Source organism: Tyto alba, unplaced genomic scaffold, assembly GCF_018691265.1.
Source record: "Tyto alba isolate M040663 unplaced genomic scaffold, T.alba_DEE_v4.0 Super-Scaffold_42, whole genome shotgun sequence".
Taxonomy (NCBI): Eukaryota; Metazoa; Chordata; class Aves; order Strigiformes; family Tytonidae; genus Tyto; species Tyto alba.
The window spans coordinates 37,616,694-37,642,678 of NW_024881318.1; the positions used below are offsets into that span (position 1 = coordinate 37,616,694).

The 25,985-nt window shown below is 40.1% G+C and overlaps 1 protein-coding gene across 1 annotated transcript; it reads left to right on the forward strand.

Annotated features, from left to right (window-relative positions):
• The first annotated feature begins 1,757 nt into the window (after positions 1–1,757).
• On the forward strand, positions 1,758–24,996 carry LURAP1L (leucine rich adaptor protein 1 like). The gene is made up of 2 exons (XM_042804998.1): positions 1,758–2,377; positions 24,083–24,996. Exons 1-2 carry the CDS (start codon positions 2,159–2,161, stop codon positions 24,455–24,457), a joined length of 594 nt encoding a protein of 197 aa, XP_042660932.1. The 5' UTR covers positions 1,758–2,158; the 3' UTR covers positions 24,458–24,996.
• Positions 24,997–25,985: the final 989 nt, after the last annotated feature.

Below are 25,985 nucleotides of genomic sequence, written 5' to 3' on the forward strand. Positions count from 1 at the left end.
CCTTTTTTATAAGGTGCTTCTTGTATAACAAAGAATCGTCCTTCTATAGTTCAATATTATATCAACAGTAATATAAATGTAAACTTTTATTTACAAGCTGTTCATAGTTCATATAGGAATAACTTCAACATGTTCCTTGATAATTTACAGAATAGCACAAATCAATATTAACTTGAGGTTATATAGAAGCTGTTCTCCAAATATCCACTCAATAAAATAGAAATGTAGAACACTTTTGGGTGTAATGGCAGTGAGAAGGATTCCAATTTTGTGTGTGTAGCTGCTTTTGGCTTTCTTTTCTGACAAGAACATTGATTTTTTTTTGTCACCTGAACTAAACAGTCCCAGCAAATATGAGAGACATAAATGTCTTTGCGTATGTCTCAAGCAAAGAACTGACTTCCAGATGATTTTATTATATTGATGCAATAAGGATTCTGGCCTAAAATCAATGCTCCTATGATTATCACACGTCTCTGGGATTTTTGCTTGACTGTACTAAACCTCTGCAAAGTTCTCTGATCAATAACTTAGATTTTAAAGTAATGATGAAATTGTTTCACTGAGACCATTGGATTTGCTGCATCTGAATTATCTTGTTTTCCCAAGCTCACCACACCATTTCTTTGTGGTTCTAGCTGATATAAAGCACCTGGCACCTGAACAGAGAGGCTGGCCTCACTCTCTCAACCCCCTGAATGTCAGCTGCAGCTCCATGGATGGGGCTATTTATACCCCAAGTTTCATGCTTAAAAGGTTTTTCAGTGCCATGACAGGTGTATGCAGCAACACCCTGGGCCAAGCAGCAACAGGATGCTCCCAGAACTGCTACTTGCACCACCAGCAAGAGCTTTGCTACCAGAGTTACAGCAACTGGCTCAGCTAGCAAGCTTTGCTTCTTAAAGAGGAGGAAGAGAGTACGAAAATAATCAAAAAAATTAGGTGTGGGGGGACTGGGAGGGAGAGGCGGAGGGAGTCAGCCTGTCTGCAGTAAAACCTGTTTGACGCATGGGAATAACCTTAACACTGTATGAATACTCCTGTCTCTGTTAGGAAGTGATCTAGGGACACAGAGCTCTATTTTCTTTTTTTTTTTTTTTTTTCCCACATTTTTCTTATTTTTTCTCTTCCCTCACTTTTTCTCTTTTCACATTTTCTCGCTTCACTTTTCACTTTCTTTTGCACTTTTTCTTTTCCCTTTTTTCACTTTTCTCATTTTTTCCACTTTTCTTGCACTTCTTTTCTCTTTTTTCCCTTTTCTCACTTATTTTTACTTTTTATCTTTTTTTTTTGTAGTTTTTTTTTTTCCATTTTCTGTTTTCTCTTTTCACTTTTTCATTTTTCACTTTTTTTCACATTTTATCTTTTTTCACCTTTTATCTTTTTTTACTTTTTTCACTTTTTCTGTTTTTTCACTTTTCACATTTTCTTTTCACTTTTTCTTTTATCTTTTTTCAGTTTTTTCTTTTCTCTTTTCACATTTTCTCTCTTCACTATTTAAAAAACAAACAAACAAACAAAAACAACAACAACAACAAAACTTTTTCTTTTCTCTTATTTCACTCTTTTCACTTTTTCTTTCTCTCCTTTTTCTTCTCCTCTGCTCTCCCCCTCCCCGGAGGAACACCCCGCCCCACAGCCCTGCCCGGGAGCTCCCAACCGGAGGGGGGGGGCCACTCTCCCCGCCGTGCGGGGGCGCCCCCCCCCGCCGCCGCCGCGCCTCTTCTCCAGGCATTACGGTAGGAGGGCCGCGCCGCGCCTCTTCCACCTGCCAGCGGGATTTAAAGTTGCAGGCAGCCGCGACGCGCGGTGACTCGGGTCCCTGTGCCCGGGGCGGGCGGCAGCATCTGCCGGGGCGGATCGCCGCGCCGCCGCTGGACCAGGCCCGGGGCGCGTCCCCCATTGGCTTAGGGGGAGTCCTTCTTCCGTGGCTCCCGCCTGCCTGCTCTCGTCTTAACCCCCGGTAGCAAAGGAGGGACGGGGAAGGGCGAGGGGCTGGTTCGCCCGGAAAATCCCCATGTCTGTGGTGGGCCGCCTGCGCGGCTCGGCCGCCGGCCCCGGCGCTACCGCGGATTATCGCGCCTCCGCGCCCCTGCAGCGGCCGGTCGGCCGCCGGTAGTGCCGGCGCCGCCGCCGCGGGCCCCTCCGGGGACAAGCTATGGAGCCCGGCGCCCCGCCAGACCTCCGCGACGTCGAGCAAAAGCTGGGGCGCAAGGTGCCCGAGAGCCTGGCGCGGCCGCTGCGCGGGGAGGAGCTGCCGGGACGCCCCGCCGCCGCGCCCGCCCGCGGCCCCACGGCGGCCCCCGGCCCCCGCCGCCGCCGCGCCGCTGCCCTGGCCAGGCTGGAGACGAAACTTCACCTCCTGCGGCAGGAGATGGTGGGTAGCCGAACGCCCGGCCGAGGGGCCCCGCGGCAGCCCTCGGGACGTTTGCAGCCCTCCCGCCCCGCCGGCGGCACTGGCCCTCCGCGGGGTGGGACGGGGACGGGGAGGACCGGCGACCCGGCCCCGCCGCAGGCAGGCGGTGCTGCCCGCCCCCGGGAGCCCCCGCCGGGTGGCAGCGGGGCGCCCCCAGCCTCGGCCGCGGCGGCGGGGGGCGGGGGCGCGGCCGGGCGCGCGAGTGGGCTCTGCTTGCCGTGGGGTGGCTTCTGTTGAGCGGGCTTGCCGCTGGCTCCAGCTCGTTACAAATACTGAAAGCTGGTGTTCCAGTAAATGCAATAACGCACTAGTCGCTCGCTGTTGTAAATGCATTTTCTGCAGCGCACCTGTTTGCTGCTGCTGACTAATACCTAAAGAGACACTGGATGTTTTCGGGCCGAAAATTTGGCCTGGTTGTCAGTGACTCAGTTTTTGGACACTGGTCTTTGGGGATTTATTTCATTACAGACTGTGCAGAAGATGCACAGTAAGTCTTGAACAAGCAACTATTTATCATTTGACTGAGAGGGCTTTTTGCCAGTGGTGTGTGATGGGACTCTGCTCTGTTCAGTTCAGAACTTCTGATTTGTTTACTGTCTTAATGCAGGTGCTTGCCTTACTTTGTATGTCACAACTCAAGAAATTCACTTTTTCATGATGCTGTAAAAGTGGCTTCTCTTTTTTAAGGCAAACCAGAAAAGTACTCTTTGCAAGGAGGTGAGCAAGCAACTAGTGAACACTCGGCAGATAATGATTCTGACAATGCGGAGTACTTTAGATGTGCAAGCATAGTTGGCTTCCATTTTTATTAGAGTGTAATTGCAGTGTGAGGTCCCAAAAGTCTCCTTTTGGTAGCAGTTCTTTCCATAGATCTTGTCACTAAGCTTATTTGAAAACAGTATAGAATTTGATCTTGTTGGGATGAGGATTTTGCTGGCAAAGTGTTGAGATGACTTTATGCAACTATGTTGGAACTCAGCCGTTTACACCAAAGAAAGCAATCCCATCCAGTGTGAACAAGTATAACGCCATACCATCAGTCCCTGAGCAACTTTACATATGTGTAAGCAAAAGGTGGTTGGGTTTGTAAGAGTTTTTAAAGAATAAGCTTGCTATGGGAGAAGGGAAATCGAGAATGGGTATTCTGAGAGTTAATAGCCAAAATGATGACCTTAACTGAGAGGGAATTTATAAATCACACTTGCTATTGTATGGCTTTATGTTGTTTATGAGATCCTCATAAATCAAACACTCAATGTATTTTACTGTAACAATCACTGTGAATTTCAGTTTTAACAAGTGCCACATTGTCAGCATGTGTCATGTTTATTTTTGAGTTTTAAGCTTGCACAGGGGTTGTAGAGTGACCTGCAGGTAGCTTATAATGTAAAATTGTTAGGGATGTCAGGCAGAAGAAACAAGTATGTTAGCCAGGGTTCTTGGCATGACTATCTAGACATATCATGACAATTAGGCCTATTAAAGTGTGTGTGTGTGGTTGGGGGTGGTGGAGGTGGTGGAAGGACACGTGCAGAACGAGTGACTTGCCCTCATCACCCTTTCCTTTCAAGTTGGTCTTTTCACCTACTTTACACTTGCGAGCTTCATGTCACAATCTTAAATTTGCCTCTTCTTCCCCCTGCCACCCAGTTTCCCTCTTTTTCCTCGCTGCCGTCAACATGAACATGGTTTTGTCCCAACATTCTTGACCTCTGCTCTTCTTTGTCACTTCAGTGACTGACTTTCGCATGTGAACTCATTGCTTATGCCTAAGTAAGGGGATTTGTTACACATCTCTTCCTGTTTGATTTATAGTTTGTGCATGCCATTAAACCATTAGTATAATGACTATTTGTAAAAGTATTGGTACTCTGTCTATATCTTTTTAATGATCTTAGGTGTCTTCTGTAATCCAGAGCATGAAAATGAACTATCTTCCTGGAGTTTTCCTCTATTCTCTTTAGCAACTTAATGATTTTCCTCTGTCCTTAAGATTTCTTCAAGTTCTTAATGTGTCACTTTCCCCTCTGCAGTTTTCTTTGTGACTTTATATAGATCTGATCAATTTAAGAACAATATCAGGTAAACCCACTGTTTGTTTCTTTCTCTTTTTTTTTTTTTTCTGCACGTCATTTCTGGAACAGGGCCGAAATATCTATCTAGCTTCTTATTTCACACCTCTTTGTAACATATTATTCTTTGGCTTCGATGTAAGATGAAGAGGCCCAAGAGGCCTTGAAGATGTAAAAAAATAGTTTATAGCTGCTGCAGTAGTAAACAGATGCAAAAAATGGAAAATATTAGAAGTTCAGAAAACCAAGTGTCATCCGTCAAGTTATCTTTTTCTAGTTGTGTTATGATGGCGCTTCTGCAGCACAATCACTGAACTTTGAATAGACACATCTGTGGGTTTTTTGCTTTCTTGTTTCAGACTTGAGACAAACTTTTTGTAAGCATTTACAAAACAAGGTTATTCAGGCTCTTCCAGTTACATATGAAAAACTTGATACTGGTTACTGTGCTGACATCTTGATCTTTGATGCTGAGCAGTACTGTCTCATTATTATCCTGATTTCTTGTTTTTTGTTAATGAAGATACTTTGGACAGATGTGGCTATTTTCTGTTTGTTTTTTTGTTTTAAACTTGGCTTTATACAAATTGTGCAATTATGCAGCTGAACTTCTGTCCTTTCCCACAGGTATTGTTTGTCACAATGACTGTGTCTGTAATGACAGATTTCAACTAAATCTGACAAACAAAGCAATTGTATGGATACTGCCTTAGTATGTTTTGACTTACAGTTGTGTTTAAATCATGGTGATCCCAAAGCTCTTGACTGTGCTAAGAATGTATTTTATTGTTAACTACATTTTCTCATTGCTACTATAAAATACCTTTGAGTTCCCCTGACTAATCCTATTGTTTGGCCCCTGACAGTACAGAAAAAAAGCATACCTGAACCTGTTTGTAATGTTTGGGAGTAGACACTGAGCCTTATCTCAGGCAGCATATAATCCTTCAGTGACCAGAATAAATTCAAATGTACAGGAGTGGAAGTAGGTGGAAGTTTTTGTTCATTTAAAACTGGAGGTCCGTCTCCTTTCCTGTCAATGCATACTTTGTCCTTCCAAAGAAATTGATCTTCTGTTCTTATATCCATCTTGTATATGAGAAGCTAGGGCTTATCTTGCTTCAGAAGAAGGTAGTGATATCTGTTGGACTGGATACTTCTGAGGAAGACAGAGATGGTGGAAGTTTGAGAACTCTCTCTCATCAAGTTGCTATGTCCTTGGGCTGGAAGAGTAGGAGAGAAATGGTGTCAGTGATTACCTCTCCTGTGTCATCTACTGCAGGGGAATGTTAAGAGATAAGCATATTATCATGTCAATATTTGACTTGGAAATGGTGGTTTTGACTGTGCATTAAGGCACCTGACAGATGTGTGTGACAGCTGCACATCTGCTGGCTAAAGGCCTTGAGGCTTGCATCTTGCTTCTTCAGATTTTTTTGCTGTTCCTGGTGTGTAGTTCTTTTCCCCTCAAGCCTGATTTTGCTGGCAGTCACTGGAATCGCACACCAAGTAAAGTATCTTTCTTGAAATGTCGACCTGTTTGGCCAGGCATCCCTCCCCTTTTTTACCTTCAGTTTTCCCCACCAAGGTCATGATGGAGACTGTGTTGGATCCTGAAAACCTTTGAGGCACAAGGTCATCAAGTAACAGGAAAAACAAGGTGTAATTGCTAGTGGGGGACAAAACACTGAGCTCTGGTAAGCCTAGGATGTGATGAGTACCTCCTACTAGCTGATATACCCTTGATTCAGTATGAAATTTGTCACAGTCTGAGTGTAAACTCTACTCCTGTGGTATTTTAGGTGGAATCTTCCATTGGGGGATTAGTAATGACCCTTTGTAGCTGCAGCCCTATTTCTGGTGTATCATGCTCCTGAGATCACCATTCAATAGATATGACTTCATCAGCTACACACTGCAGTAAATAATCAATGAAGTTCATTCTGCAGCCCAAAATGATACTGATTAGAAAGCCTCATTTCTCCTTCACAAGTTCTGGGGCTTCAAAGGGAGATTTTCTTTAATGTATGAAAAAAAGAATGTGGTGTGGTTTTGTGTTTTTTTTTTTTTTTCTTTCTCATTTAAAAGTTTCCCAAATCAACTCCTTATTGCCTCTTTGAAAGCTATAAAAATTAAGCAGTATAGTCTGCAATATGTGCTATAAAGAAGATACCATGCTTTGCATAAAAATATTTCGGACAGAAAAGGTAAACTGTCTTGGAAGTGAGGGGTAAATTGCAGTGCTGGGACTTTTAGATGAGATTCCTTGCAGTGAACAGAGTTGAGAATCAAACACTGTTAATGAGACTGAAGACCAAATTGTGTATTCTGAGTGCTGTTAGTGATAGAGGCATATTCCTATGCCAGTCCTTCTCTCTTTTCTTTTTCTGATTGCTTCTTTTTGCCCTCTCCCTTCTCTGTAAATGAAGTTGCAGGTTGGAGGGCAGAGCTGCTGTAACTGTATTCCATCCCTTCTTAAGAGTTTGAACAGCTTTAGATTTGCTTAGATTTATTAGATCCACACTTGTGGGGGGTCTGCCTTTATTAGTTTACTTAAAGGACCTTTTAAAAAAGTCAACAACTGTGACTTGAAACATCTCTTTAACACATGCTGTAGGTACAGGCTGCTACATTCACTGTTTTGTATGATAACATCAACTGACTTAACTGAAGCCAAGATCTGGTTCAGTGTGTCTAGTCAGCATTGCAAAGCTGTGTATCAGATGCTGGTTTTCTATTAGATTAATTGGAATTTTTGCCTAAAAAACTCGATTGAAGATAAAATCTTAAATATAAAATTACTAGTGGCTAGGCCTCAAGCCTGTGTAGGAGGGTTTGATTAACCTTGGTTTCTTAGTGAGCAGTTATTCAGTGAATCCCTAAAGTGAGACTACACTTGGAAGTAGAAAGAAAGCATACAGAAATAGAAATTAGTGTATTTCCCCAAGTACACCTGAAGTTCTCTGAAGAAGCTGGTAATCTTGGATCTTGTTAACGAGTTCTCTTCTTCATACCCTCTGATTTGCATGATGTGGTAGAGGAGCTTGTAATTTTTGCATATAATGCAGATTGGGCAGTGATATCAGGATACTTAGGTTAAAAAGGATTTGTAGATCGATCCTTAGAGAAAATGGTCAAATCTAGCAAGAAAAAATTGCAACCTAATTATAGTATCAGAACTTTGCCAAGTTTTCCATCTTTGGAACAATGAAGTGAGCAAGGCTATTTGAATTGATGCATATTTAAACATATCTTTTGACTAGCAAATCTCACCCAGTGCCTGGCAAAAGGATTTGAATTGTGGAACATCTCCATGTTGCACTCAGTCAGTGCTTATGTCCAAATTCTTATTCAGCTATAGCAGCTGCTAAAGGGTTTAAGTCCCCAGGAAGTACAGATGAACATTATTAGATACTGCTTGACCAAGAGGCTGTGAAACATTGCTGATACCTTACCTAGCAGCATCTGGGTGAAATACTTAAAGTGCTTCTGTTTTGTGTGTGTGGATCATGACAGCACTGTCAGGGATACTTCACTCAAGACTTTCAGTTAGACTACCCAGGTACAGTGAGACTGCTGCCAGCCATTATTTCAAGAATATATATTATCATTTAATGATGTTTCTTTCCTGATTATTTTGCTTCAAGGGTAGAGGAAGCATTTGGCTTTGAAGTTGCTTTTTAAAGTCTGCTGACAGTTTGTAATGAAAGACATGTAGACTAAATCCCTTCTGCACAGAGCTCTACAGTTAAAGTGATTTATAATAGCTTTCAGCAGATTACAAACTTTCTGATGAAATAGCAGAACATCATGATTTTCATAGAATAGCCTAGCTGGAAGGGACCTCAAAAGATCATCTGGCTCAACCTTTCTTGGGAAAGGGAGCTTGGATGAGATTGTTGAGCACCCTGTCCAATTGCATCTTGAAAACCTCCAGCGGTGGGGACTCCACCATATCCCTGGGGATGTTGTTCTGTTGATCGATTGTCCTTACTGTAAAAAAATTATTTCTTATATCAAGATTAAACTTCTCCTGGTGCAACTTGCACCTGTTGCCCCTTGTATTCCCCATGTGGCTCCTTGTGAAGGGAGACGCTCCATCCTCTTTGTAGTAGCCCTTTAAGTACTGGAATACTATGATGTGGTTCCCACCTGAGACTTCTCCAGAAAGAAAAGACCTAACTCCTTCAGTCTTTCTTCATAAAAGACAGGTTCTCCAGCCCTTTTCATCATCATAATTTTGTGTGGATAGTTTTCTTTTTGTGGATACTTACAGCTAACAATAATTAAAAAGTACCTTTTGTGTGTGAGCAGCAAAAACTTGAAATGCATAGTACCAAATACATATATTGAACAGAGGTGATGGCCAACAAGTTCATTTCTAGTCTTTAATATTTTTTTTTCCTAACAGCAAATAGTTAAGACATTTTCAATTCATTTTTGAAAGGTTACAAGTTCCTTTGTCTGTTCTCTGCCTTCAAGCTCAAAACATAGTAAACTTTCCACAGTGGACATATTTATTTCCTATGTGTTTTGTTTCTCTCTGTGTTCTGGAAGAAAGTCTGGATGCTGGAATCTGAAGGAAATGAAGATGACATTGCAGGAGTAAAAAGACAGAGGACCTGAGCTGTTGGAAAGGAATTTAAATTTAATTAAATTGAGTGCAATTTTCTCTCTTGGATTTTTCACCGTGGAAGTTGAGCATCCTACATGTAAGCAGTTCCAAAAGATGTTTCTCTGATTACTGTTTGTAAAGCTGAAGGACTCTAAACAGAAAATTATGGGAAATCTCATAATAATAGGGGAACGTTTTTTGTTAAGAAGTCAGACTTTTAGCCATTGTTTTCCACCCCTCAGTCTCATAAGCGGGGCTGCTGGTGATACACATTTACTTGTGGTCGATTACTTTTTGCCTTCATGTCAGCTGTTCTCTGTGTTGAATTTTGGCTTCAACCACTCCCTTGTCCTTACTGGTATGGAATGGGAGCTGCTACCTAGCAGGGCAACTGGAGGCTGAGATGGGATCAGTCTATCATTTAGTTTCCTAATTTGAGAAGTCAGTAGTCATTTGGGCAGCAATGCTAAGGCCACCTCAGATCAGAGGATCTGTCCCCTACACAGTCTGTAATCTTCTGTATAGATTTATGTATTTTTAAATTCTTACTGAAACACAAGTGACAGGCAGTGCTTGAAACTTTAGCATGTTTTTGGTTTTTTTTTTCAGTGCAAACCATCTGTACTGGAGATGTATATGAAACCAAAGACTTTATAAGTTGTGATGACTCAGAATTAGCTTGACCAAATACTGCTCTAAAATAACTGCAACAAAAAAGTCTTTTTGCAGGCATATCTGAAAGGTATTACATTATTTACAGTGCTGAAGAGACTGTTTAGTTGCTTTCAACAGCTGGAATTAAGAAGGAGGCAGGAGAAACTTGAAGTCTGAGGGTGTCCACCATCACAACAATTCTGAAGAGCAACATTTCGCTGTTCTCAGTTTTGGCCAATTAGATAGAGAAAAAAAAAAAAAAACAAAAAAAAACACCCAAACCAACAAACAAAAAACCCCAACAAAAACAAACAAACCCGAACCAAACTCTGTAAGACTTTCATATGTTTGTTTTCTTTCTTGTTAAGAAATTCTGGGTGTATTTTGGTCACTTAAGCTGTTCTGTCTTGCTGTCCTGTGGCCTTGTACTTACTGTAGTTGCTTTCAAGCACAGTTTTGAAATATCATCCTTGTCATTGGATAACTTTACTTAGTCCCAAAAAAGAATCATAGTACTAAGAATCTTAAACCTGTGAATCCTGGTCTTTTCAGCCACTTAAGAAAAATATCCCGTCTTCCACAAAGAAGTTAGTGAGTTGTCCAAGGACTGGAGAAGGATTGGAGAGAGAACTGAATAGGAGTGACTAATACAGAGTTTGAGGAAGAGGTTGAAATATTTGTTCTGAAATACACGGCTGCAACAAAAGCAAAGGAGGAGATGTATAATTAAAATAATGATGTTTCTTTTATGTAGAAGACAAAACATTCCTGCACATCTGTAGTTTGCAGTTAAGGATATGACTGTGAGGGGCTCTTCATTTATCAGTTGAATGGATACAAACCAGGTCTAGCTGGGAAGCTTTCCGTGCCTATAGTCACCATAGTAATGCTGATTATGAAATAGTAAGACTTGACCTGAGGGTAAGTTGCTTTCTGAGCTTGATTTTGCTCTGTACCGTGATGCATGTAGTATATTAATGGCCTTGGTATCCCCAGACCTGGTTATGCTCTTAAGTCTGTAGCAAGCTGTAGCTGTGCTAGGAGTAAAACCTGGAATGTCAAAGCCAGTATTTTTCTATGCGTCCATTGCAACAGTTGCATTGTAATCCACATGGTATTGCTGTTTGTTTTCCTGTAGTAGATAGGTGCCTGACTAGGATACTTAATTCAGTAGTTGTTGAATTCATAGCTATGTAGTGGCTTCTGTCAAATTAAAACACCACTAAGGATTGTGCCTGCAACATGTCTAGACTCTGTTTTGTAAAGTAACCAGTACTGGTCGATGTGGTTTGGAGAAATATTTGAACTATACTTATTGAAGTAATCTCCCTTCTTTCTCCCAGTGTTTAACATGCTTTTTCTTTGTCATCAGTCATTTACAGGTTAGGTGTCAATCATTGTCTTTCCATGTCTGTCTTTGTCTCTAGTGAGAGCTGAGTTGTGTCCAAAGTGACCAGTGGGCCCAGTTTCTTCAAGAAATTCTGAAAAGCTGTTCAGCCATGTACCTGAGCAGTTTGCAAGCTTCAAGAGACTCTTGACTGTGTTGGGGAAGTGTTCATGATAAACCAACTGGAAGGAACCCTAGTTTGGCAAGTGACCAAAATACATACATATTACAGCTTTCAAAGGTATAAGCAACACAACTCAAGTTTTTTTGAAATTTAGAAGCGTATTTGGATGGTCAGATATTTCAGAAATATCCTGCGGTGTATTCCAGTAATGAGTCCCTTTGGCTGCCTACCTGTGGATGAGTGTGTGGAAAAAAATGTGTCTGAGGATCCCCGCACTGAAATTCCTCCAAAAGGAGGTTTCCCTCCTTCATAAGAGGAGATAAGGAGAGGACACTAGAGAGTATAGATCTGTCAGGTGTTAAAGTTAGCTAGTCTGTTTTGTCAGAATATGCAACCCCTCCCAGAGCTTCCCTAAACATAGAGAAGAGCAATACTGGCACAGCTGTACAACCCTACTCTCAGCAGTCTAATCCTTCTCCCTCTCCACCAAGCTGTCACTTCTTAATATTCAGATTTTGTCAAAGGAATGGTATGGCGCATCTGTTAATTAACTGGAAACACAAACTAGCTAAGATGTTAGGAAAAGTTATCTGAACGTTTCACTTGCTGAGCTGTAAAATAAACTCCTTGCAATAGTGTATGGCCCTGTTGGGTGCGGTGCCAGGTGAAGTTGAAAGCATTTAGTGCCTGTAAAGAAATGCTAAATTGCTCTTTAACTATTGGGAGTTTCAGATTTTATAAACACTTTACTGGCTTAATTTGTAATTTTGTTTGCTGTTGTTAGATACCAGCTGCATTCATGACTAAAATGCTTCCAGAAGGAGAGTCATTTTAATGCATTGCTGCTTTGGCCATGAAACCTCTCTCTAGATACAGAAGGAAGCAAACGTCCAAAAAATAAAATGTAAGAAATGTGTTGAGTGTTTCCAAGCTCCCACGTTATTACCCCAAGATAGAAAAGCTCTGTTGCTCTGCATTTTTCTGAGTATTATTTTTTTCCAACTTCCTACAGAGTTTCCACAGGCTTAAAGAAATGTTACATTTTAAATGGTTGCACTGCTTTTTGTAACTTGGATATGTGCTTATGAGACATAACAAACATTGGACATGACTCTCAATACTGAGTGTTTGCTGGAAAGATTTGTTAATTTACAAAGCTTCAGATTCTGGCCTTGACCTTTACAATAATTATAAATGTCTAGGAAAAACAGTTCTAGCAGCAAGGAGAACACCATAAAGCATTTCTAAGTAAGCAGAAATAGAATGTACATTGGTTTGCCACCTCTTCAGAAAACTATTGAAGTGAATATCTAGTGTCCTTCCTGAGATGAGACTAACACATAAATTTGGAAAGGTGCCTGGAGAACGCCTGTTCCAGCAGTATCACAAGCCTGAATTTCTTCTCTTAAATTTGGCTGCTAATACAGAAAGTTTTCTCTGCTGGACAAAGCCAAACAATGTGTGTTTAGAACAAAGTACATGATGATAAAACTGTGTCAATGCAGTATTTTTATATAGTTTGGTACTGAAGAACCCTTTACATGGGCAGGAAGGATTTCTGACTAACAGAATTTGGATGGGTCTGCACAAAACCATGAAAACTTTGAGAAGTCATTCAAGGAGTCACTGTAAACTCACTTTAGACTATTGTTCTAGTCTTCTCAAAACTATACAGTTATGAAAGGAGTGAATGTGAAACCAAAACAAAAATTTTTAGAGGACTTTTCCTGATCTGTGACTGCAAGTGCATTTTGCCTTCACAGACCGCTTCAACCCTTTATAACTATTAATGGACTAGCCATATGTCATGGGAGAATTGAGCTGTACACTGAAATATTTAGGCTCAAGTGATGACCTGTGACAAGTCCCTAGTGTAACAAGATTTGTAGGAGAAAACTGTAAATCCTGCAACAGCAGAGGAAAAGACTTCTTTGTAGGAGAAGAGTAGTACTATTAGCATGCCAAAGCAACAGTAATTTTCTTCAAATGCCCATAAAATTTATGTACTCCTTCATTAGCATCTAGCAGCAGTTGCTGTGACTGGAGCAAGGGAGTGGAGGCACAGTTGCTATTTTCTCCATAGCTAGATGACGCCTCATAGTGACACTCAATTCGTATAGCTGATTATTCATTCACCAGTGCGAAGCAGCAGTCCTCCCCTTTCAGAGGAAAAAGAAATGCAACCCAAACAATAGTACAATGTTTAAGATTTGTCATTTCTCTCCTTAATTTTTATTAATTTTTACTCTGAAGTTTAATGACAAACTTAATTCAGAACAGCCCTAACCAGCCCTTTTCAAATACAGCTGTGCTTATCTAGTCCAACTTTGTTGTGTCGCAGATTCCCTTGTCTAGTTCTCTCACTTCCCAGGTGTTGTGGTTTGATCTCAGGGGGCAACTGAGCACCACGCAGCTGCTCACTTCGCCCTTTCCCCCAGTGCTGAGAAGTGGGAAATAAGCCAAGGCTTGGGATTCGAGATAGGGCAAGGAGGGATGAATCACCATTACGGTCACAGGCAGAGTCATTAGGGGAAGGAAAAAAAGAACATACATTTATTACAGGCACTAAGAACAACACTTAACAGACAGTAGGACAGCAAAAAGCATTACCACATCTTAAAAACCACCTCTCCCCACCCCTCCCTTCTTCCCGGGCCCAGCTCTGCTCCCAACATCTCTACCTCCTCCCCTCAGTGACAAAGGGGCAGGGAATGAGGGGGGGGGGTGGGGGGGGGGGGGTGGGGGGGCAGTGTGCAGTCAGTGCTGCTGTTTCTTCCATCTTTGGTGGGGGGAGGAAATTCTGGAACTTCTTCCCCCTGCTCCAGTGTGGTCCGCCTTTCACAGGAGACAGTCTTCCACAAACTTTCTCTGACTGGAGTCCCTCCCACGGGCTGCAGCCCTTCTTGAGCTGCTCTGGCATGGGACACCCCTGCATGCTACAGTCCTCCCAGTGCTGAACTATAACAGTGGGGACTGCTTCTTTCCACAGGGTCCTGGCTGGCTTTGGGTGCAGCCACCTTAAATGGTCATATGAGGCCCCTCACAGGTCATAAATCAGTGTCTGCTCCACTGTAGACTGCCATGGGTTGCAGAAGGATGGGCCGCCTTGCCATCTCACCACAGGATACAGGGGGGTCTCTGCTCCGGCACACCTCCCCCCTCCTTTCTTCCCCTGTTCCTCCACTGACCTTGGTGTTCATGCAGCTGCACCAACTCCTCCTCACAAGTCCGACTCCTCCTCCCCACGTCCCTTCTTAAATACATTATCGCAGAGGCACAGCTGATTGGCTCAGCCTTGATGCAGAGGTGGGGCTGACTTAGAGCCAGGGGAGCTTTGATAATCTTCTCACAGGGGGTCACCACTGTAGTCCCCTCCCCTGCTACCAATAAACACCACCACTCAAACCCAGGACACCAAGTCACTCTTGTTTATTGGCAAAGGCTATACTTGTCTTTTCCTAGCTATCTGTTTCAAGTCTTGAACATTATTTCTGCTCCCCAACTAGCTTAGTAGCTAGTATTTCCTCGGTAGAAGGAGAAATGGGAAAAGTAACCAGTGATTTTGATTACCTCCCACTCTACTCATATCTCTAATAACTGCATTGATAGTTATGATTAATATTCTTTGATGAACTAGGATCAAGCCACACTGCCCTAGTAGTCTACTATGTAGAAATCTTTACTAAGAGAGGGTTTAGGTATAAAACCAGCATTATGACATGAGCTAGATTGGTGTAGGAGAATCTGATGTCTTCATTACATGGTGTGGATGACGGCTGTTGGTCAGAGGAGGGATTAAATAATATGGAAAGACTGGTACCTAGAATGCCTGGTTTTGCCCTGAAGTTTATAGTTCATAACTGATTACTGCTGCTGCCTTGTCATGAGATGTCCTTGTCCAGAAGCATAGGATTTCTGTTTAATTTTTAATATATGTTTTCACTTTATTAGCTGGATAATCATGCCTCATGACCTCCGGAATGTGTTACCTGCAGTGTGTTCTGTAGGAGCCAAAGGGGCTCTTGGCGTTTTGAGCCAAAAAGGCTCAAAAGCTGCAGCTAGTATAGCCCACAGCAGCCTGCTTGGCTAATTTTGTTGGCTGAATTCAGTGTTTCAGCTTGCTTAAAATGGTTTTAGACTCTTGTTTGCTTCTAGCTTTTTAACCTAGGGATCCCAGTTGCAAGTTGGCTGCTAGCTTTTTGATACCTTTTTAATGGGTGAGAAAGAACTGAAGTAATTAACTATTTATAGGTATCTGGAAGTTTGGAAAGGTATTTTTGGTTGAAAGTCTCAAAATAGGCAACTTTGCTTCATTTTATCTCATAGACCTCAAATTTGCTAGTACATTCAGATGGGCACAAAGCCTGTGTATGAACCATATTTTAGCAGGATGGTGATGGGGAGGTTTGAATGGTTTTTCATTTGAAAGAAAAAATAAGGCTGAGTCTGAAAGACAAGCAACTTCAAACAGTGCACTGTTTAAACTTAAGGAAAAAAAAAACCCTTATTTGTTAAGATGTTGACTCATGTTATGGTTTAAGCTCAGCCAGCAACTAAGCATTTCCTGGACATTTTCACCTCAGCTGTAGTAGATACATTGCTAAGGTCAGATGCTGCGATCATGACAGCAGTATGGGATATCTGGAAACATTCAGTAAAAACTTCCTGTAGTATTAGAAGATTTTTGCTCTTCTCAAAACCCCACATTTCCTCCGTGCTCCCTTTCAAGTTCATTCAATGAAGCTTTAAAATAGGCTGGACCTTTGTTTTATATTAATTCATCCTTCTGAGGCTGGATGTTTCTTTTTCTGAATTCTGTGATGTTTCCATATTTAAAGAGCTGATTTAGCTCTGTATTTGGGCAGGAGGTAGTGAAAGAGGGACTTACCTAACTAACCTTTGGTTTTTTCCTGCTGCTTGCTCTCTGATGTAAAGCATGTTTCTCTCTGATAATCATCATCATTTCTACTAAGTAGGTGTTTAAATTATTCCTTCTTTTTCACAGTAAAATAAAAAGGTGGCCAAAAAAATAGAATAAACAAACAAAAAAGTATATTTTTCCCCTGAGAACTTTGTGTTACACTTAAGCATACAAGACACCTCAAATATTATAATGTTAAAAAGAGAAAACATGTATCCTGCTGAGCAAGTGATTCATCCAAATCGTTGAGATCTTACTAGGTATTAATGCAAATGGCAGGATGCCCAAAGATACTCCACAGAAAAGGATCGTGCACATTCAGTGAGGTGGAAAAAGGCCTTGAGATCCACTTTTTTTAATTACAGAGATAATGTAAATAAACAAGTTCACAGCTTGGTGGTATATATTTTCCTGTAAAGTCTGAAGGGGATCAGTTAGTATGTATAAAATTAACATATTAAAATAGGATGTTGTAACAGAAATGTAAATCACCAGTACTGTCATTTCCTATACCAGATAATAACCATACTATCATAATATTTTGTTCATACATTTGCAAGAAATGTCCTTGAAACCTGTTCATTAAATTATTTACACTCATTGCTTACTGAGCTAACCTGCTCCCTCAGGAACTTGCTCTGCCTTCTTATTGCTGTGGTGGTGGCTCAGATCTGTCCTGCCCATTTCCTTGCTTTAGCTAATGGGTGTTTGGTAAGCTCTGTTTACAGGAGAGTCCTCTTCTGGCTGATGTCAAATTACACTGTCTCTCTCCTTCCTAGTTAAAAAACACTATTCACAAAGCTGTTATGTTCCTGCCCAATTTTACAGAAGGACCTGTAGAAATATTTATTGTATTTGGGTCAGGACTACACTGGAACTGCAGCAGGTTGAAACAAGATCATGACTAGGCTAGCGCTGCTTTTTTAACTAGTAAGATTAAGGGTGAAGACAGAAACTGAAGAGTTCATGACTGCTCACTTTCTGAACAGCTGGGACTTCAAGGATTGTAATGAATGCTGCCTAAAAATCTACTACAAGAGTATTAACAATTTTGGAGGCTTCAGGATAAACAAGAATATAAATAATCTCTTTTTGCAAACGAAGGCAAAAAATAAGCGATCAAGACTTCTTCTGTGATCTGCCACAATGTTTTCATTGTGACTTACTATGGAAGTACAGCTGAGAAGGGTCAATGTAACTTGCTCTGTTTGCAGAAATAAACTAGATCAGCAAACTGCAACTACAAATCAACAGTGGATCATATAAATTTAGCTTTTGTATGTGTGGCTTTTGTATGTGGTTCCTACTTATCTGAAGATTACCACAAGCCTAAAAAACATGAGGAAAGAAATGGGAAAATGTCCCAGCAATACATTATAACACAAGTACATGCTGAAAGAAAGCAGATGTGAAAAAAGCTGTTGATCTATGTATATCACTCTTGTCTAAAAATTAATTTACCTAATTCAGCGTGAGGTAAATCAGTCAGACATACATGGCATAATAATGAACACTGGAGCACCTACCTTGACTCACTGACAATCTCATCTCTGCCAAATGTTGGTCACCACCTCCGTTGTTTCTGCTTATGAAGAAATTGAAGAAATGAGAGAGCTCACATACAGTGTCAGGCTGATTGGGTTAGCTTGAATTATTGTAGTGCCTGAATTAATCCAAGCTAGTTGACTTTGCAGTGGAGTAGATGTGGAACATTCTCCCAAGGAGTAGCGGTTCCACCTGTGCATAGATGACGGCTTCCAGCTAAGGATAGTAAACCTGTGTTCTTATGCTCTGTCACATAAAAGCTCCCTGGCTTTTTGACAGGTGATGCTGAAGATTGCATTCAAATTCAGAAGTCAGTCTAAGCAATCTGCTTTTTCATCTTGATCCTGAAACACCACTGTCCAAATCGGCTTCATTTTATGAAGAAAACAATGCAGACATCCTGAATCAGTAGGACAATTTTGAAGTAGGCAAAAGATTTAAAGTCGTGCGCATGCATAAGTAAAGTAGGACTGAGCTCATGCACAGCCTATTAATTATCCTGTGTGTTTCAGGAGCAGACATTTGTACATTATCTGTCATTTGTGGTTCTATTTTAGACACGTTAAATGGAAAACAAAAAACATTTCTTTTACTCACTGGTGTTAAGAAACTATTGTAATATCATTCTGAACTTGCAAACCTTCAAGTGGCATGCTTCATGCTTTATGGTAGTTGCTTAATAAATAAAGCCCGTGTGTGTGACCACACTCATCCTTGTTGCAAATGTGTTAACTAGTCACTCCAATTAAATAATGCTTACATTCACATATTCTTTTTAGCTTGTTATATATATTCTCTCACAGAATTGGTTGATGAAGTTTTATTGATGAGTTTTATATCTTTTTACATCTGCTAACTAAATCTGTATCTTCCTAAGACTCAGCTAATTCAACATTGCAAACCAGTGTTTATTTAATTTTTCACACTCTCACCTTTCTGCTTGAGAATCAATTTTCTTAGTTACTCAAAAGATTGTTACTCAGTGTTTATAATAGGAAAAGTAACATCATGAGAAAGTGGTGTAAGTTTAACTTTTGTGAAGGAAGAAACTTCTCAGAACGCAAAACAAATTATTTTGGACATTGATGGCTAGATCTTCTTTTTTTTTTTTTTTTTTACATCTCAGAAGAATTCATGGCATTCATTATTCCATGGAAAAATTAGGTAATCTGCCTTTAAAAAAAGAAAGGGGAGGTAGGCATAGCTAGGTAACCATAAAGCTGTTTATCCTGAATGACGCAAGAAATAGAAGACACTGAATGGAAAAGTGGAAAGCTGTCTCTGACACACCCTAGAAAAAGGAAAACAGCAGTAGCGTTAATATTCCTAAACCACAGTGGTAATGCACACCTGTTTGGCATGGAAAGATTCTACTGGTTTGAAATTCTGTTTGTAAAAAGGGTGATAGAAGTGGGTATGACAGTGTTTAACAACAGATGGAATTGTCACCAGTGCCCATTTCATCTGAGCTCTTCCCATGATAATTCTTTTCGGTAAAACTGTTCACGCACTGACCCTCTGAGCAGCTTTCAGTGGGGTACCATATTTTGCTACTGTTTCCATCCAACTTCCATTTATTGTGGAATATCTGTCCAAAATTATACAGCTTTAGAAACACAGAAGATTCCTTAGTAGCCAGGCGTAGATCAGTGTTTGAGCCCTGCTTAAGATGCTGTGAAGAGCAGAGCTTCTGAGCTGAGTGACTTAAATAGCTCCTTGAATCCATTAACTTGCAAGTTGAAGATTTTGTGTCTTGTAATGACTTATTTTACTGTGCTCTGGCTAAAAGATGTGTCTTGAAGGAAATGCCTTGTTATTCAGGCTCACTCATTTCCTTTCCCTTTACCAGTGGTCTCTTTATAGCACACAACATAAAGGTGTTGAGAAAAAAAATGAAACTAATGTCATTTAAGTAAATTTAGGAGTATCTTTTCTTCAGACCACATTTTATGGTTACCATTAATATCCCTGCAGATTTCTTATAGTTAAAAGAAGCAGCAGCAGCAGCACATTACCCCAGGAATCTAAAAGAAAGTGATCTTCAGAAAGTAACTAGAATTTCAGACAGCTTTGACACAGATATTGAACAGAATTTTTAGGTATGTATTTTTTGGAGGGGAAGGGGACCCGCTGTGTTTGGAGCCAACTGGAAGTTATGTCTGCAGAACATGCAGCAGGAAAACCCATGTCCATTCGACTTGTATTCTTAGTGCAAGTGTGACTTTGATCCAGAAGCAAAGTGACCAGGCTAGGGACGGCCAATGCACTATTTTGGGTGACTGCCAGGAAGCGATAATTGTCTTTAACAGCTCTGGTCATTAAAGAGCTTTATTTTAAAACCAATAACCTAGACAAGTCCTTTTTTAAAAACACCAAGTATATAAAAATGACTACTTGTATGTATCTGTGTATATGTATATGTACACACATGTCCATATGTTTGTATTTATAGAAATTATCTTGAATGAATAATGACAATCTTGCACATGTTATGAAAGACTGTAAGCAAGGCTAGTTGTGTAAGGAAGAAATTTCTGGTTAGAACAACCAGTAGGAGAGGAAGGGATGCACAGACTGGAGTTTAGGCCAGTTATCCCTTCCAGACTGAAGATCTGGTTGTGTCTGAATGCTAATCTGTTCTGTCCACCTATGCTACCAGACTGCATTACTCAAAAGATGCTGTCGCTTTCATTTCATTACTTTCTCTTGCCATGACTAGCAGTGTAATGTTAAACATTCACAATCCTTCCTGGGGATCTGCACTATGGTGATTATACAAGCTAAGCAGAAAGATATAAAAGCTAGCTTGTAATCAGTATTTATTTTTTGCTCTCTTGCCATAATTCGTTTTCTCTGTACAGCACAAGTTTGTGCTGAGAATAGATACATACTCACACCTTCCCTGTGGTGGTGCTTTGCTCAACCTTTGACTCAAAAAGCAGCTGCAGTGTGTTCTGAAATACCTGTATTCACTATGATACACTGTTTAGATTATTTCTGAAGGGCAGCTGTTACTGTGCATAAGAAATAGAGCTGTCAAACATGATGGGATTTTATTGTGTTTAGTCCCTTTAGCTGAACCATGTTGGAACTGCTTCACTCCAACAGTTACATGGGTTGCAGCTACCTAAGTGAGTACAAACTAATGTGTTTGTGTCTGGGCTAAAGGAGATGAGAGGGAAGAAATCTTTGTGTTATCAAGAAGATGGTAAAATAAAGCATATTAAAGAAAGGTGACACTTGGTGGACTACTTTGTAATGTTTGCATTAGGAAAAGCACTCTCTTGATATAGGAGACCTGGATCAAAATGGTAGTTTGGAGGATAAGAACTCAGGTACTCAGGAATGCGAAGATTTACTCCCAGTGAGGCTGTTCCACAGAAGTGTTGAGGCTGTGGATGTTTTTTAGAGCAAAAAATTATTTCCTGTGAACTGAATCTAAAATATATGAGATGTCTGCTTTATCTAAAAGGGACTTTTTCATTAGAGGCATATTGGTGCTAGCTATGTTAAACGTTTCCTTTATCAGCCTTTTGGGAAATTTTCTGTCTCCAAGGTTGCTTATATGCAACAAGTTGCTGAGGTCTGTAGTTGCATTTGAGAACTTGGATAATTTACTGCTTTTATGACAGCCTAGTTGCTGAGCAAATGGTTTATAGTGATTTATGGGTAGCAGTAGAGGAACTGGCTTGATCAGGACGGCTACGAAATGGTCAATCTGTTTTCAGAACCTCACATCTGAAACAATAGATGGGCAGTATTGTTAAAACTGTGAATGGTAAATCTATTTTGCACAGTACCAGGTTAGCTATGTTAAATCCTGTGATACTGGGTTGAGGGTAATTTAGAAATCATTCTGGGGACTGGGGAAGGGTACTGGGAATACATGAGAGTTACATAGATAGTCCCTCACTAGCAAAGCTTGAAATATCTTTGTTTTGGGTTGATCCTGGTCAGGAACTGAGCACCCACCAACTGCTCACTCACTTCCTTCTTCCCCTCCAGTGGGATGGGGGAGAGAATTGGAAGAACAGAAGTGAAAAACACTCATGGGCTGTAATAAAGACAGTTTAATAAATGAAGGAAATAAACAAAGAAACCCAAGTGATGCAAAGTCAGTCATTTACCGTTTCCCACCAGTAGCCCGATGCCCAGATAGTCCCCAAGCAACTGCTACATTGGAAAGACCAAGCCCACAGGTTTTATTGCTGAGCACAATATTATATGGCAGGCAATATCCTTTTGGTTAGTTCTGGTCAACTGTCCCAGATCTGTCCTCTCCAAACATTGCTCCCAGCCCCAGCCTGGTAAAAACCAGAAAAGGCATTGATTCTGTGCAATCACTGTTCAGCAACAGCTGAAACACTGGTATACTACCAACACTGTTTAGTTCCAGATACAGAACACAGAACCATACTGACTTCTATGAAGTATCCCAGCCAGAGCCAGTACAGACTTCTGCAGTATCTAACAGAAAAACATATGTTAAAAAAACTTCTTGAACTGTAGCAGGTGGCTGTAATTTAGGATATTGAGAAGACAGCATTTGAGTATGGAAAGAACCATGTCCAGATTGTACTCTTGGCAAAACAAGATAGAGTCTTTGCTTCCTGAGAATGCTGATTCAATTCCAGTCCATTGTGGATGAACAATGCAAGTGCTATATTTCTGTATAATGATTGTGGGCTTGGAGAAAAACACAAAATGTCTGTTGTTTGGCATAACAGATCTTACTTTTCTTTTTTTCCTTATTTCACAGTTGAGTGAGGATGTTCAAATTTTAAATATACTGTATTGTCTTTTTTGAATTAAGAACTTGCAAGTTAAGGTGTTAGTGCCCTATGGAATGTGTATATATCATACATTATGGCATACATTTTTGTAGAGAAGTATACTCAAATTATATACAAGGGCAAGTGTTTTCCAAATGCCTGTTTTAAAGCAGTGACATACATGCATGTAGTATATTTCATTAATACAGTTAAAGGATGTAAAAACATGTGATAAAATACGACACAAATTACCTGCTAGACATGGTATCCCTATGAGTTAATCTGAAATGACTGGTATCTCTTTTCCAGTGGTATTAAGCATGCATGCCCTATGTTGGCAATATGGCAAAAGTTCTTCTAGGCGAAGGTCTTACTGTGGAAGTGATGAGACTGGAAGTGTGTCTGTTGTGATGTCAAACATTTAGTAGTGCTGAGATGCTGTTGGAAAGGGCTGAAGAGTTGATTAGGTCACAAACTAGCATTATCTTCTAACAGTACGGATGGAAGTAGCTTCTGGCTCTCCACACTTGATATTACGGTCAAACCCAGAATCATCCTCGGTTTGTCAGACTGCCTGTTCAGTATTTTTACCTGTTTCATGTGATGAATAGGAGGTCACACAGATTTCTTTTGTCAACTTTTGTGATGTTTCAGATTAAAAGAAAGAAGCAACAAATAAAAGCCTCACCTTTATGTGTCATCTCAGTGTGGAAATTTGAGTAAAACAGTGGCTTATAAAGTTAACTTAAATATGTCTGTGAAATGCAGCACAATGATATTCCACTGTCCATCACCATTAACACTTCTGTGTGTATGCATCAACCACAATGGCAAAGTTGGGAAGTAGGACTTTGTGCTTAATGTGTATTTTTTTATTTAGTTATTTTTTTACAAGTTTTTGCTGTTTATGTTAATCTATAATAAATGGTCGACTGTGAACTCATCACCTTCATCTCATATGGATTTAAATAATTTTAAATTTACAGTTTCAGTAAATTCAGTATTTCTGCTCTCAGATATTTAAACAGCAGCTTGCAACATAAACTCAGGTAAAGTGTGAATAAACGTTAAAAGTCCACAAGCCTTTTTCCAAATGATGCACATCTGAAAATTTTAGGTTACCCAAGTAGCCACAGTAAGGATAATTTGGGGGAATGCTTAGCTGCCTGGATCTGCTAAGTAGCTTGGAGTGATGGTAAATGGAAGTAGGTTTGTCTCTTGCTTCTCTGAATAATGAAAAGCTGTCCCCAAGAGTTGTCATAGCAGCTGTGTTTCTCATCTAAATAGCACTCTATTAGTGTGTGTGCAAGTCTTGCAATTGACTAGCATTCCTCTTAATGGACTGCTTATATGGCCTGATCAGATTCACACTTGAACTTCATTGAAAATATTAATATAGCATTACTTTTACTTTTTTTTTTTTATTTTGTTACTAGTTATTTAAATAGATTTGCCCTAGATGTGAAGAGTGGATTTTTTGTGTGTTTTTTTGAACCTGTTCATTGCGTCCAGCCTGCAATTTAGAGTTTGATTTTGAAGAAAATTAGTAATTTTTTTAATCACTTTTGCCTTGTAGATTAATCTCCGAGCCACTGATGTGAAGCTTATGCGCCAGCTACTCATCATCAATGAAAGTATTGAATCAATCAAGTGGATGATTGAAGAGAAGGCCATTGCCAGCAGAGGTAGCAGTTTGAGTGGTAGCCTGTGCAGCCTGTTGGAAAGTCAGGAGACATCCCTCCACGGCAGCTCTAACAGTTTACAAGACTGTAGTGATGGACTGGATGGAATATCAGTGGGGAGTTACTTGGACACCTTAGTGGATGATGTCCCTGGTCACCAAACCCCTTCAGATATGGACCAGTTCAGCGATTCTTCTATTATGGAGGACTCACAGCCTCTGCATAAGCATCCCAAAATTGATTCTGATGAGTACTACTGTTTTGGTTAATAAAAACAAGTTCCAGTGGGACACTGCACTTGGACTTATCCTTTTTCTTTGCTGCTATTTTGTTTCATGTGCAAAACCCCAAACTTATTTGGAAGGAAAACATAATATGATACTTTGATTACACTTAATAACTTTTCTGTTGCTTCTAATACATTTTCTCCTTGGTGGGATAGGCTTTCCTCCTCCTCACCTTTTCTTAATTTATTGTCGCAATTTTCCTTTTTTTTGTTTTAATTTTTTACAATGCTGTATTTACAGGTCTTTAAAAGTGGTGAAGGAAAAGCTTTATCTTTAAAATGAGACATCAGGGATTAAGAGCAACAATTTTGTACTTGTTGGCAATAAAATACCTTCTGATAAATATATGTTGTGGTAAATTTTCTTGACTACCAGGTTTGGCCTTTCCAATGACACTGATCCTACTGAGCCTTAAATCTGAACCTTGAAAATACCTCTACAAAGTACTTTTCCTTTTGTAAGCAATGACATTTGATTCTGTTAAGATGTCCTAACTTGGAATATAAAGTATCCTAAACTTTTCTGTGTGGGGCTTCTTTCTTGTTGAATGTTCTCGTCCTTCATGTCTAATCGTGATTTTAAATTCTGGGCTTCATTGGTGTCTTGCAGTGATGCATTCCCATAGGAAGCTCTGCATAAGAGTATATTTCATTTTTGTGCTTTGTACCTTCCTTTTTCGGTTAAACTACTGTTTTATAGTCACAGTCTAGATCTGTAAAAAAAATGAGTCATCCCACATTTAAAAAATCCAATTCTAGTAGTTTGGTTACTGAGCCAAAATTCCTTAGCAGAGTTATTTTAAAAATGTCTTAACAATTTTTATCTTGAAATTTTGAGGGATTTAGAGAGCACTGGTGAAATGTCTTACAGTAGGCAACATGCTAGAAGAAATGTCCTGTTTTGCTTTTGTATGTATACCCTCATCCTTAACAAGTTAACTTTCTTTTTACCAAATATTATTACTAAGCGAAAGTGTTGCCCTGCAGTCTTTTTGTTTCCTGTTCTACAAATAAGAGTTTGCTTTAACCTTTTATGCTTACTGGTACAGTTGAGAGCCACAGCTCATCATTCATATTGGAAACATCGGAGAAGAAAAGCAGGAACAAGCTGCTGTGTGGAAAGTCTCTGGCTTTGACACTCCCCTGACCCATGATTTTGTGCAGAAGACTAGGATGCTAATTTATCTTCTAATTGATTCAGAATCATAATGGAAGGAGATTTTATCCTTTGTAAAAAGGATATCCAGTGTAAAAAGGTATCCAGTGTAAAAAACAATAATAATAAAAGAAACAAAATTGAACTAGGCACTTCAGCAGATTAACAAACATGAATTTCCAGTTTACAGATAGCGAAAGAGATGTTGATTCTTACACATCATCTAAAAGTGTCCTGTTTTGCCATGACTGTATTCCTACTGTCAGTAAAGCATGAAATTCCCTCACCAAAGAAACTAATGTTTGCCAAGTATAATACAGTCTCCCTATTTAAAATATATTCTACACATTCTGAA

Excerpts from the sequence above, each read along its gene's own strand:
- LURAP1L (XM_042804998.1), top strand. The coding sequence starts at position 2,159 with ATGGAGCCCGGCGCCCCGCCAGACCTCCGCGACGTCGAGCAAAAGCTG. Across the intron at positions 2,378-24,082 it reads ACCTCCTGCGGCAGGAGATG|ATTAATCTCCGAGCCACTGA; the intron begins GTGGGTAGCCGA and ends TTTGCCTTGTAG.